Genomic DNA, 12,649 nt, shown 5'->3' with positions numbered 1-12,649 from the left:
TCAGCCTTCTGAGTTGCTGGGACCACAGGTGTGCACCATCCTGCCTGGCTAATTTTTAGGTTTCTTACAGAGACAAGGTTTCTGTACCTGTGTTGCCTGGGCTGGCCTCAAACTTCTGGGATCAAGTGATTCTTTTGCCTTAGCCTCCCAGTAGCAGAGACTACAGGCATCCACCACCGTGCCTGGCTTTATTTTTTTTGCAGTTGATTTCTTTCGGTGTTCTAAAAGTTCTGTACCAGAGGAAGGATTGAATTTTTAAAAAATGTTTTGGGTTTTTTTTTTTAGCCTTTCTTTGTGTGTGTATGATATTAAGAATTTAGAAGAAAAATTAATTTCCGGCCAGGCGCAGGCAGTGGCCCACGCCTGTAATCGCAGCACTTTGGGAGGCCGAGGTTGGTGGATCACTTGAGGTCATGAGTTCAAGACCAGCCTGGCCAACAAGATGAAACTCCGTCTCTACTAAAAATACAAAAATTAGCTGGATGTGGTGGCAGGCACCTGTAATCCCAGTTACTCTGGAGGCCAAGGCAGGAGAATCGCTTGAGCCCAGGAGGCGGAGGTTGCAGTGAGCCGAGATCGTGCCACTGCACTCCAGCCAGGGCAACAGAGCAAGGCTCTGTCTCAAAAAAAAAAAAAAAAAAAAAAAAAAGGAAAAATTGCAAAATGTTTTTAGTTTAAGTTTTCCTTTAAGGACTATTCTTGATACATATTTTAGGAATGAATTTTTAAATGTAAATATAAAACAACAACATATAGGCTTTTGGGTTTTTTTTTTTTTTTTGAAATGGACTCACTATTAGCCGGGCTGGAGTGCAGTGGTGCAATCTTGGCTCACTGCAACCTCTGCCTCCTGAGTTCCAGCGATTCTCCTGCCTCAGCCTCCCAAGTAGCTGGGATTACAGGTGTGCACTACCACACCTGGCTAATTTTTGTATTTTTGGTACAAATGGGGTTTCACCATGTTGGCCAGGCTGGTCTCGAACTCATGACCTCACGTGAGCCACCGCGCCCAGCCAGTTGTTTTTGTTGCTTTTTTTTCTATGTGGTATTTGCATGTAGAGTTAAATACTTTTTCACATAAAATTGAAAAGTCATTTAACTTAAACAGTGAATAAGTTGGTTGTGAATTTGTTTTCAAAGTTGTCGTGAATTTGTTTTCAACCTTGAAGACATCAATTAGCCTTTTTGTTTTTCCTGTTAAAGTCATACATGTTCTCTATTTTATTTCAGTGCCTTAGGACTGAATATCAAAGGTTTTATGTGAAAAATCTTGATTAGTTTTACAGAAATGAAGGTATGGCTATGGTTAGAAAAGACTAGTGTATTTCAGGATTTGATAGGGATATTAAATTGGGTTTATAATTCCAGTTTCACACTAGGAGTTAACCTGTTAAGATGGAATCTTCGAGTTCATATTCACTACCGGCTATGAAAACATAACTTTTAGCAGTATAATAGTGTAATTCCCACTTGTGTTTTAAAAATTAAGTAATAGCATATGGTAGACCTAAGTAATTGGTCAAGTCAGTACAGAATATTCTATAAGGAAAACATTCTGGAATTCATTGCGTAGAGAAAACTTTTGGCCTCTGGGTTCTTAGCTGAAGCCAAAGAGGCATTAAACTTTTTTTGAAGTTGAGGTGGTGATGCCTATGAAGGGTGTAGAACTGCTCAGTACCAGGATTCAGAAGACTGGTTCTTCAACAGATTACTTGGAACTTTCTTCATTTGGATTTGTCTTCAAGGTGTAAGGGGTTGAACTTGATCATCTCCGAGGGTCCCTTCCAGCCCCCTGGTTTTATTGATACCTGGCAGAGGGAGAGATCCTGTATCCATCATATGTTAATCTTTTATTTACTTTCAGGAAATTAAAGTTCCAGTGTTTTACAGAGCCTGGCCTCTTTTTAAAAAAGATGAATTTATTGTTTAACAGCAGGTAGTAATTTGATAAACAGCTTTGTTCTTACCTGCTATTCTTCCTCTTATATCTCAAGAATTATCCACAAATAGGCTATTGGCTGATAATGGTGCTGGTTGACCAGCACTGAAGATGTTGGGGAGCATTGTTAAGGTTACCTAGGTGACTCTAGGTCAAAACAACTAGTGTGACTTAGTTTCATTTGAATGACTTAACACTCCATGACATACAGTAGGCGTTTAATAGCAGAAGGTGGGCAGGTGACAACTACTAACCTTGTTTATAATACTGTTCTTTGCCTTTTAAAGTGAGAGCAGCAGTATCATCCTATTCTCTTGTATCTGTCCTTGCTGTTTGGGTCTAGGTGAAATGGCATTGAGATGATTGAAGTAGAGAAATTTCTAAGATGAATTTTGAAAAAGACTGGCCTTTTATTCTTTAATATGCTGAACTTCTTGGTGTATTGCAGTATACCCAAGAAAGCTCTTTTAAACTATGTCTCCAACTTTTGTGCCCAAAGAATGAGGATCTGAGGTTAGCAGACAGGCATTCATATTTTGACAAAGCTTCCCAGGTGATTGTGATGTTTACCCTTAATTAAAAACATTTCACTTTTGAAAGTATTTTGCCAAAAATTAAGACTCATATAGACAGTGATTTTTATGGTGAAGCCTCTCCCAATATATTAGATTTTATTTTACCACAAGTATTTTTATTCTTTTGAATAAATGTTTATAGTAATAATAATACTTAACATGTACTGAGCACTTGCTATATGATTGGCACTGTATTGAGTAGTTTACATTGGATTTATCATTTGATCTTCACAACTACCATGTGAGTTCTTTATCCTCATTTGATAGATTGAAGCACAGGGAAGTATGTGTGCACACACTCATATATGCAAGATTATGTACAACTTGTTAGTGTTAGAGTCCGGAATTGAACTTGGGCAGAGACAGTTTGACTTGAGAGCTGTGTGCTTAAAGCTGTTACGCTAGAGCAGCCTGTTTAATTCCTTATAAATTGACAAACAATCAGTCTCAATTACAACAAAAATGATTTTTTTCATTCTAAACTCTGGATCCCCCAGTCCTTTCTCAAAGGCAGTCATTATTAACGAAGTATGTTTCATGCATCTTTCCATGAATTTTTCACATGTGGACAGTATACAGAAATTTATATAGAAGTCTTCTTTGTATACATACACACAAATGAGAGTTTCATATCTTTCCATATCAGTACGTGTAAGTTTAACCTTTTCTTCTCTCTCTGCCTGCCTCTTTTAATGTTTAATTGTATTTATTTTTTTCTTTCTAAAACTGACTATCCTTAAATTAGTAATTTGAACTTTCTAATTAAAGTTTATTATATTAATTTGGACATATGTGATAGAAACAGTCTTTTTCTACTGAATTGTATCAACAATATAACCCAAAAGAAAACCTACTTTCTTGTTACAGTATAAGGAATCTCTAAAACAAAATCCAGTACAGTAATAGATTTAATTATGATTAATTTGCATTCTCTTTGGCACCAGTTTCTATAATGTCATATGTTCATTTTCTTTCCCAGTAAACAGAAGTAATGAAAGAACTCCACTTCGAATTTGACTGCAGGCTTACAGAAAATAGTGCAAGATTTTATTTGTACATGTCGTAATTCTATGATTGTTATGTTGGCTTGTTTTATCAGTTAAACTAATTTTCTGAGTGTCGATATTTTATCTGCACAATCATTTCTTATAGAAAGCTCAATTTGGTTAAGAACTGTTTTGAGCTAAATTGTTAAACTTATAAAAATACTTTCGCAGTTTCTTGTTGCTGACAACTCTGTTGAGGTAGGTAACGTACTGGTTTTAAAGAATAGTAAATTAAATGTAGAGATTATTTTGTCGAAGGTCACGGCCAGCAGAGCTGCTGTTGAAAATCCAGAATATCTGGGACCATTGCTCAATTTACTCTATTTGAGCTGTTTTCTCCTCATCTTTTCATTAAGATACTATAGTTTTACAATTTCGTTTATTTTGTTTTGTTTTGAGGTGGAGTCTTACTCTGTTGCCCAGGCTGGAATCCAGTGGCATGATCTAGGCTGACTGCAACCCCTGCCTCCCGGGTTTGAGCGATTCTCCTGCCTCAGCCTCCCGAGTTACTAGGTTTACAAGTGTGCGCCACCACACCTGGCTAATTTTTGTATTTTTAATAGAGACGGGGTTTCACCATATTGACCAGGCTGTTGTCGAACTCCTGACCTCAGATGATCCACCCACCTCAACCTCCCAAAATGCTGGGATTACAGGTGTGAGCCACTCCACCCGGCCACAATTTTGTTTGTATTTATTTTTTCATTTGTTATTCACAACAATACTATGAAGAAGACATGACATACGTTGTTAATTCTGTGTCTAAGGAATCCTAGGCTTAGAGGCTATGATTTGTACAAAGGCAAACTTCTTTAACACCTATTCTGTCACAAGACTTGAGCCATCATCTTTTGACTTGAGGTGTAGTGCCTGTTTCGGCACAATACTAGAATGTGGAAACGAAGACATATTTCTACCTGTTCTCTGTTTTCTTTGATTTGAGAATTTTCTGGCTATTCCTCGAAATCTAAGTTAATTTTATATATCAAGTCCTGGACCACATGGCTTGAATATGTTATACCTCTGACATTTTGTTAACACATTGATCAGTCAGACTTCACAGTTCAGTGAGACGTTGCAGCATGGGTGAAGGCTGTAAAATCAGATAGTTTGCAGAAAATTTCCACGTCACCATAAGTTCCCCTCATTTCTTTTCCATATTGTATTTTGTACATCTGATAAATTTTGTTTTTTTTTTTTCTTTTAGTGAATGGTAGTGTCTAGAAAGGGTATGTCCCTTCAAGAGAGAGGTGCCAATGTCCAACCGGCCTAATAACAATCCAGGGGGGTCACTGCGACGTTCACAGAGGAACACTGCCGGGGCCCAACCACAAGACGACTCAATAGGAGGAAGGTATGTATTTCATGGTAATTTGAAAAGGAATTGGGAATAAAAGAAAAAATATTTTTAAGCCTCCTTGTGAGGTCCAAAACTGGAATGGTTCATTGCATATGGGTAATTTTTCCTGATTTGTGAGCCAAGTACTTAAAAGCAAACTGGAATCCAAAGCAGTTCCTAAATTTTTCCCCAGATATGCTAGACTCAAAGAAGTAGTTCATAGCCACTGACATGATCAGATACCTCATTTAGCATGTGGTGTGTCATGTTTGGTTTGCCCTTTCTCTTCACTTTGTTAAATGAATGTTACAACACGTCTTTCACCATTCATGGTCTTTTTCCTTATGTGTTGACTTAATGATACTTTATTGAAAAGAAGCCTCATTTGTTTTAAGAACTTGAGTTTGGTACTCAGCTTTTGAGCTTTTGTCCTCATCATGCCTTTTGACAACATAGATATTAACAGGGTAGTGAGGCACTCTGACTTTGTTAGTGAACAAGTTGTCTTATGTTTTTAGTGGTCTGGTGTTTCTTTTTAGTTGGAGTAGTTACATATGAAGTAGTGTGAAAAATCAGATCAGATGCGTTTTCTTGAATGTAATACTCCAAGTCAGATTTAGCCAAGGACTGTCACTTCATGTAAAAAATACTCAGAACTCTTCTTGCAAGGCCTAGTTCTCTAATTTTGGGACTAACATTGATTATGTTTAGCTTGTAATAGATAATGGTTAAATTTTTTTGTTTTTGAGAGTCTCATCGCTCTGTTACCCATGCTGGAGTACAGTGGCACTATTTCAGCTCACTGCAACCTCTGCTTCTGAGGCTTAAAAATCCTTCCACCTCCAGCCCCCCAGTAGCTGGGATTACAGGTGTGCACCACCGCGCCCAGCTAATGTTTTTTGAGACACAGAGACAAGATTTTGCCATGGTGGCAAGGCTGGTCTCAAACTCCTGACCTCAAGCGATTCACCCGCCTCGGCCTCCCAAAGTGCTGGGATTATAGGTGTGAGTCACTGCGCTCAGCCGCTGAATTCTAATAGGATTATCTCATACAGCAGTTTGCGGCCATAACCGTGAATGCATATTATCTAGTAAAGTATGTAAAAATTTTTTAGCCGGGCGCTGTGGCTGACGCCTGAAATCCCAGCACTTTGGGAGGCCAAGGTGGGCGGATCACGAGGTCAGGAGATCGAGACCATCCTGGCTAACACGGTGAAACCCCATCTCTACTAAAAATACAAAAAAAATTAGCTGGGCGTGGTGGCGGGCGCCTGTACCAGCTACTTGGGAGGCTGAGGCAGGAGAATGGCGTGAACCCGGGAGGCGGAGCTTGCAGTGAGCTGAGATCAGGCCACTACACTCCAGCCTGGACGACAGACAGAGCGAGACTCCGTCTCAAAAAAAAAAATTTTTTTTTAAATGTGAAATGTAAAGAATAAAAGCACATCACGGTGATGTCAGACTATTTAGTGGTTAAGCATAGGGACTTTGGACTAGGGCAGCTTTGTGTGTGATTTGTTTTTCTTTTTCTATTTTTTCTTTTTTTTTTTTTAAACAGTTGCTGTCGCCCAGGCTGGAGTGCAGTGGCATGATCTTGGCTCACTGCAACCTCCACCTCCCAGGTTCAAGCGATTCTCCTGCCTCAGCCTCCCAAGTAGCTGGGATTTCAGGCGCGCACCATCACACCTGGCTACTTTCTGTATTTTTAGTAGAGATGGTGTTTCACCATGTTGGTCAGGCTAATCTCGAACTCCTGACCTCAAGTTATCCACCGGCCTTGGCCTCAGAGTGCTCAGATTATGGGTGTTAGCCACCACGCCCAGCCTTTGTGTGTGATTTCTGCCTCTGCCATTAAATAGCTATGTGTCTTTTGTTAAGAGTTTCAGGAAACCTCAGTTTCTTAGTCCACAGAATGGGGATAGCTATTTCATAGGATTATTGGTAAATTTCAGTATTTTAGCATGTTAAGCTCTTATCACTTATACTTAGTATATAGAGCTCTGTTCTGAAAATGTTTGCTCTTTTACATTCAGGTTACTCTTTGGAGCAGCCACACTCAACTTCAGTGACTGATTTTAAAATATTATTCCTCCTGTAATAAAAGTGTTATATGTTCCTTTTAGATTATTTTGAATATATAGAAAACTAAAAAAAACATAATTCCACACTTATAATGTGTGCTGTTGACATTGGTTACTATTGACATTTCTTCTGTCTTTTAAAAAACTGCATGTAGATGTACATATATATATGTATATGCATATAAGTAACTTGTACCTTTAGAACAACTGCGGTTTTATGCATATTAATCCTCAGGTTGCATTGGGACTCTTGCATGTGAACTGACAATCATTGTGGGCTATCAACAGTGCATTGCTTCTAAAATCCACAGTGTTTCAGCATGGTCATTTTTTCTATATATCAGTGTTATGTAAATTAAAAAAATTTTTTAAATTTATTTTTTGAGATGGAGTCTTACTCTGTCACTCAGGCCGGAGTGCAGTGCTGTGATCTCTGCTTAATGCAGCCACTGCCCTCCGGGTTCAAGTGATTCTCGTGCCTCAGCCTCCCAAGTAGTAGCTGGGATTACAGACGCCTGCCACCTTGCCTGGCTAATTTTTGTATTTTTAGTAGAGACAAGGTTTCACCATCTTGGCCAGGCCGGTCTTGAACTCCTGATACAACCGCCTTGGCCTCCCAAAGTGCTGGGATTACAGGCATGAGCCACCGTGCCCAGCCTAAAAAATTTTTTAAATTGTATTATGTTTTTATTTTATTTTTAGAGACAGAGTCTCAGTCTGTTGTCCTGGCAGTAGTGAAGTGATGGAATCATAGCTCACTGCATTGTAAGTAGTTGAGATGACAGGCACCTGCCAGTATGCCCAGCTGTGTATTTAAGTTGATGCAAAAGTAATTGTGATTTTTGCAGTTTTTTTAAATGGCAAACATCACAATTACTTTTGCACCAACCTAGTATCATGTATTTTTAAAAAATGAGTAAGGCTGAGCATGGTGGCTCATGACTATAATCTCAGTACTTGAGGTGGCTGAGGTGGAATGATCACTTGTGGCCAGGAGTTCGAGACCAGCCTGGGCAACATAGCAATACACATCATGTGTCATCACAAGACACATGTAGACATTTTCTGTTTCTACAAAAAATAAATTAGCTGCGCACAGTGGAACACACCGATATTTCTAGCTACATAGGAGGCTGAGGTGAGAGGATTGCTTGAGCCTAGGAGTTCAAGGTTTCAGTGAACTATGACTGGGCACACCACTGCATTCCAGCCTGGGCAACAGAGCAAGACCCTGTCTCAAAAAATATATAAGTAACAAACAAAGTAGTGGGACATAAATGGAAGTGGTTAATACTAGCGATTAAGATGTGTTGGTTTAAGTAGCTCAGAGTTGTAACAGAGATGGAACTCGATTAGATTTGTAGAATGACAAATCTTGTTGTAGTTCATGTAGTTTAAGCCAGTCAATAATATGCTCAATTGTGAAGAGTGTGATAAGGACTTAGAAATTTAGAGCTTTAGCCAAAACATCTTGTCAGTTTTAAGAATGCAAATGAGATGAGAAGATGCTGGCTCTTCTAAATATCATTTTGCCATCTTGGCTTGATTCTTTTGCTCATAATAAAATGTCAAGACTGGGAGGAACTTTGAAGGCCTTCTTATCAACCCCCAGGTTGATATATTTTTGTTTTGTTTTGTTGAGATGGAGTTTTGCTCTTGTCACACAGGCTGGAGTGCAGTGGCATGATCCGGGCTCACTGCAACCTCCGCCCCCTGCGTTCTAGCAATTCTCCTGCCTCTCAGCCTCCTGAGTAGCTGGGATTACAGGCACGGGCCACCACACCTGGCTAATTTTTGTATTTTTAGTAAAGACGAGGTTTCACTATGTCGGCCAGGCTGGTCTTGAACTCCTGACCTCAGGTGATCCACCTACTTCAGCCTCCCAAAGTGCTGAGATTACAGGCATGAGCCACCGCACCTGACCCAGATTGACTTTTGAAACCCCTATAGATAGAGTGTACTATTCTAGCAATTATCTAAACTCTCAGAAACCTTTCCAGGGAGTTTTGGGAGTGAGAGGATTGGGATTAATTGGGAGAGAACAATTACAACTATATATTTATTCTCTTCATGTGACTCGTTTAGCTTTCCTAAGTAAAATGCTGTCATTGTAGCCTTCATTCCCTGAAAATGGTGGACTTGTCCCATAAAGGTATTCACAGTGATAAAGTGATTCAACTAATGATAATAATAGCAGTTACACAACAGCATTAATGGAGTGTTTTAAGTTTAAAAAATTATTACACATTCTTTCAATTGAAACTCAGCAATTAAATATGTAATCTCTCTTACAAATGTGGAAGCTTGCTCCACTTTGTATAGCTAGTGTGTAGTCAGGACTTGATTCCAGACCTCTTGACTGTAAAGTCAGTGAACCTTTTCATTATGCCAGAGTGTTTCATTGCAGCCCACTGGATCCCTATGATGAAGGAGTGTTTAGAAGAGGGGGTATAAACTTTAGTTTTGAATTTAAGTAGCAGTTTTCTCTCCTAGGATTTGTGCTAGGATTCATTTTTGATCCACTCTGTTTTTTTCTAAACCTCTGCATTAAGCTGTCTTCTTTGTGTAACCTCCTTCCAGTGACCTCTTGTGCCTTTCTCCCAAATCAAGATAGTTTCTTTTAAAAAATAGTTTAAATTCATTCTTAAGATAAATGAAAGTAGAGTCTGAGGATATATTTAATCCCTCTTAATTTTACCTCTGCTCTCCTTTTCACCCATCCTTCATCACTGTCCACGGTTGAACTAGACATCTTATTCCTCTCCTATTATTTTTCTTAGCCCCTTTCCTCTCTAATTTTTTGGATTGTAGCTGACCTGTTCCTCTCTTTTCTGTTCTGTTTTTCTTCTATAGGAAATCACTCCCTTCCACTGCTTCTCTGTTGACTTGCTCTCAGGGATACTACCTAGCCTTTTCCAGTTCTAGCACAGGTATTTGTAGGCTACCACCTCCCTCTTGGCAATGCAGTAGCATTTTTATTATACCATGTGCTTTTTCTTGTTTTTCTCAAGTGGCAGTGGTAGGATTGAATTTAATTTTATAGCAACTTTAAGATTGCTTTAGTGGTAGTGTCTTCAACGTTGATTTAACTATATAAACAGTGCATATTGAGAATAGAAAATTGGGATGCTTCAGGAAAATTAAAGAAAATAATTTTAATCCTACCACTCAGAGATAACCATGGTTAATATTTCTATTCTGTGTTCTTACAGTCTTTTCTATATGTGTAGCTTGTTTTTGTTTTTTTCAAAATTCCACATTCAGAGATCAATATATGTATACTTGCAACATACAAATAATAGGGATGATGTTATCACTAGATGTATTTTCTGGAATTCTGTAACATTCTTCCATGAGGTAATTTAAAGTGGCTCCATGATTTTCTTTAATATTAAGCCCATGATTTAAATTTGGGCCTCTAGGTTTTTTCCTCAGATTTTTGCTGTAAAAAATATTGCTTATGCCTATTATATTTGAATGTGAGCTGGTTTTATCAAGTCGAATTCTTGAAAATGGGTTTACAGAATCTAAGGGTATGAATATTTTGAAGACTTTTGTCTTTCAGAAATCTTGGGCCAATTTAATACTTCTAATACTTCGTGAGAGTGCTCATTTTGCCAAATCCTAGTCAATACAGCATACCCTTTTTAAAAAGAAAAGTTTGTGGGGAAAAAGAATTCCTTGGTTTAAAGTTAGCATTTCTTCGTTTACTATAGAGTGGAAAAATTTGCTCCATGGACATTTTCATTTATTTTCTGAGCTGTTTGTTAGCGTCTTTTGTCTAATTTTGGAGATACTTACTCTTTTATTAGGGCCCTTTATGTGAAAGGTGTTGATTCACTAACATGGACAAATTTTTTTTCTGTTTTTTTTTTATGGTTTAATTTCTACAACATTTTAAAATCAGATAATTAAGTCTGCCAACTCTGTTTTTCTTCCTTTGCCTTCTCCATGCTAAGAATAAATTTTTCCTCTGCTTTGTTATGGACCCATTTTTTCATCTGACTAGAATCTGTCTGAAATTTTTGAATGATGAGAGGAAATACTTGTATACAGTTGCCTACTTCTCACCCCCATCAAAAAATTTGCCTGCAAAGTTTTAATAATTATGTATTACTCAGTAAAAACTCAATTGTGAGAAATATAGGATATAGCCTTCTATTTATTATTTTTCTTTACATTTTTAGAGCAGAGATTTTTTTAAACCCCCATTAATTATATAGAAAGAAATAGAGTTGTGTTTTCACTTAAAAAAACTATTTCAAAGGATTGGGATACAGAAAAGTACAAAAAGAAAATAAGAACTATTCAGAGAAAAGTCTGTGTTAACTTTTTTTTATCTGTACACTTTGGCATGTAGCTGATCACACTGTGTGTACAGTTTGGTATCCTGCTCTTTTCTCTCAATACCTTAACATTAACATTGCCCATGTCATTATGATCTTTTGGTAATCATTTACAAATGGTGGCCACATAATTCACTGAATGAGTATACAGTATTTTCCATGGCAACTTTTTTCAGTTTTTGGATTGTTAGGTAGGTTTAGGGGAAAATTTTTTTGCTTATGCTCGAAATGTTCACATTTCAGGTATCTCTTCAGGATAGGTTCCCTGAAGTGAAACTGCTTGGTCCAAGGGACTTTTTTATGAATAACTTTGTTGTGCATTAATTTTTTACTTCCTGTTCACATTATCACCATCAGGGGAAAGAGTGCTTTTTCTCATTGTTCTAGTCACGTTATCTCCATTTTGCATTTTTCTGCTAATTTGATAAAGAAGAAAACCCTTATTCTTGTTTTATTGCTGTTTCTCTAGTAATGAGGTCACATTGAAAAAGTAGGTTTAAAGAATGAGTCTGGCTGAGAATAATTTTTGATGCAGTCTCCTATTATTTTTTTCTTTGTATTTGTTATTTATCTCCCTTTGTACCACTGTACAGGAGAACTGACTTTTTATTTGGTTTAGCTGATACTTACCAGTTTATTGTGTAAAAACTACAGTCCTAGTCCTTAAAGGCTGGCTTGGAGAAGTATAAGTCAGTCTCAAAGAAACTTTAAAACAGTTGGCAAGACAGGAGTTACCCATTAGAAGATAAATGACATACGCTGGTTAGGAAAGTAGACTTGAGTCTTGTAAGTCCTGTAAGTTTATAGGGATACTTAAGAGTTTGTAGAAGGTGTAGAGTTTAACAGACTCTTAAAAGACAGGAAGATTTTTGAGTAAGAGGACATTTTTGACAGCTTTGTATTTGTATTTTTGTTCATTTCTTTCTTTTTAAGGATAGAATTATTTTTACATACTGTAATGTGACTTGCTATCTTCATTAACTGTATCATAGGCATTTTTTTCTTTTATTTTTTTTTTTGGAGACAGAGTCTTGCTCTGTCGCACAGGCTGGAGTGCAGTGGTGGGATCTCGGCTCACTGCAACCTCTGCCTCCCGAGTTCAAGCAGTTCTCCTGCTTCAGCCTGCTGAGCAGCTGGGACTACAGGTGCCCGCCACCACAGCTGGCTAATTTTTGTATTTTTAGTAGAGACAGGGTTTCACTTTGTTGGCCAGGCTGGTCTCAAATTCCTGAGCTCAAGTGATCTGCCCCTCTCGGCCTCCCAAAGTGCTGGGATTACAGACATGAGCCACCACACCCAGACTCTTCTTTTTTTAAAAGAGAG

The 12,649-nt window shown here is 38.0% G+C and overlaps 1 protein-coding gene across 50 annotated transcripts in view; it reads left to right on the top strand.

Moving 5' to 3' along the window:
- TRIP12 (thyroid hormone receptor interactor 12) overlaps positions 1 to 12,649 on the top strand; it is a 156,494-nt gene that overhangs the window by 38,277 nt on the left and 105,568 nt on the right. For all 50 annotated transcript variants that reach the window (XM_063648037.1, XM_063648036.1, XM_063648059.1 and 47 more), the window contains one exon: positions 4,768 to 4,914. In XM_063648037.1, coding sequence (XP_063504107.1) covers positions 4,817 to 4,914 — 98 coding nt within the window. In that variant the 5' untranslated portion in view covers positions 4,768 to 4,816. The remainder of the gene's footprint in view (positions 1 to 4,767; positions 4,915 to 12,649) is intronic.

Source organism: Pongo pygmaeus, chromosome 11, assembly GCF_028885625.2.
Source record: "Pongo pygmaeus isolate AG05252 chromosome 11, NHGRI_mPonPyg2-v2.0_pri, whole genome shotgun sequence".
NCBI classification, from domain to species: Eukaryota; Metazoa; Chordata; class Mammalia; order Primates; family Hominidae; genus Pongo; species Pongo pygmaeus.
Note: the sequence above shows the minus strand (reverse complement) of the source record. Positions and strands in the feature narration are given on the sequence as shown.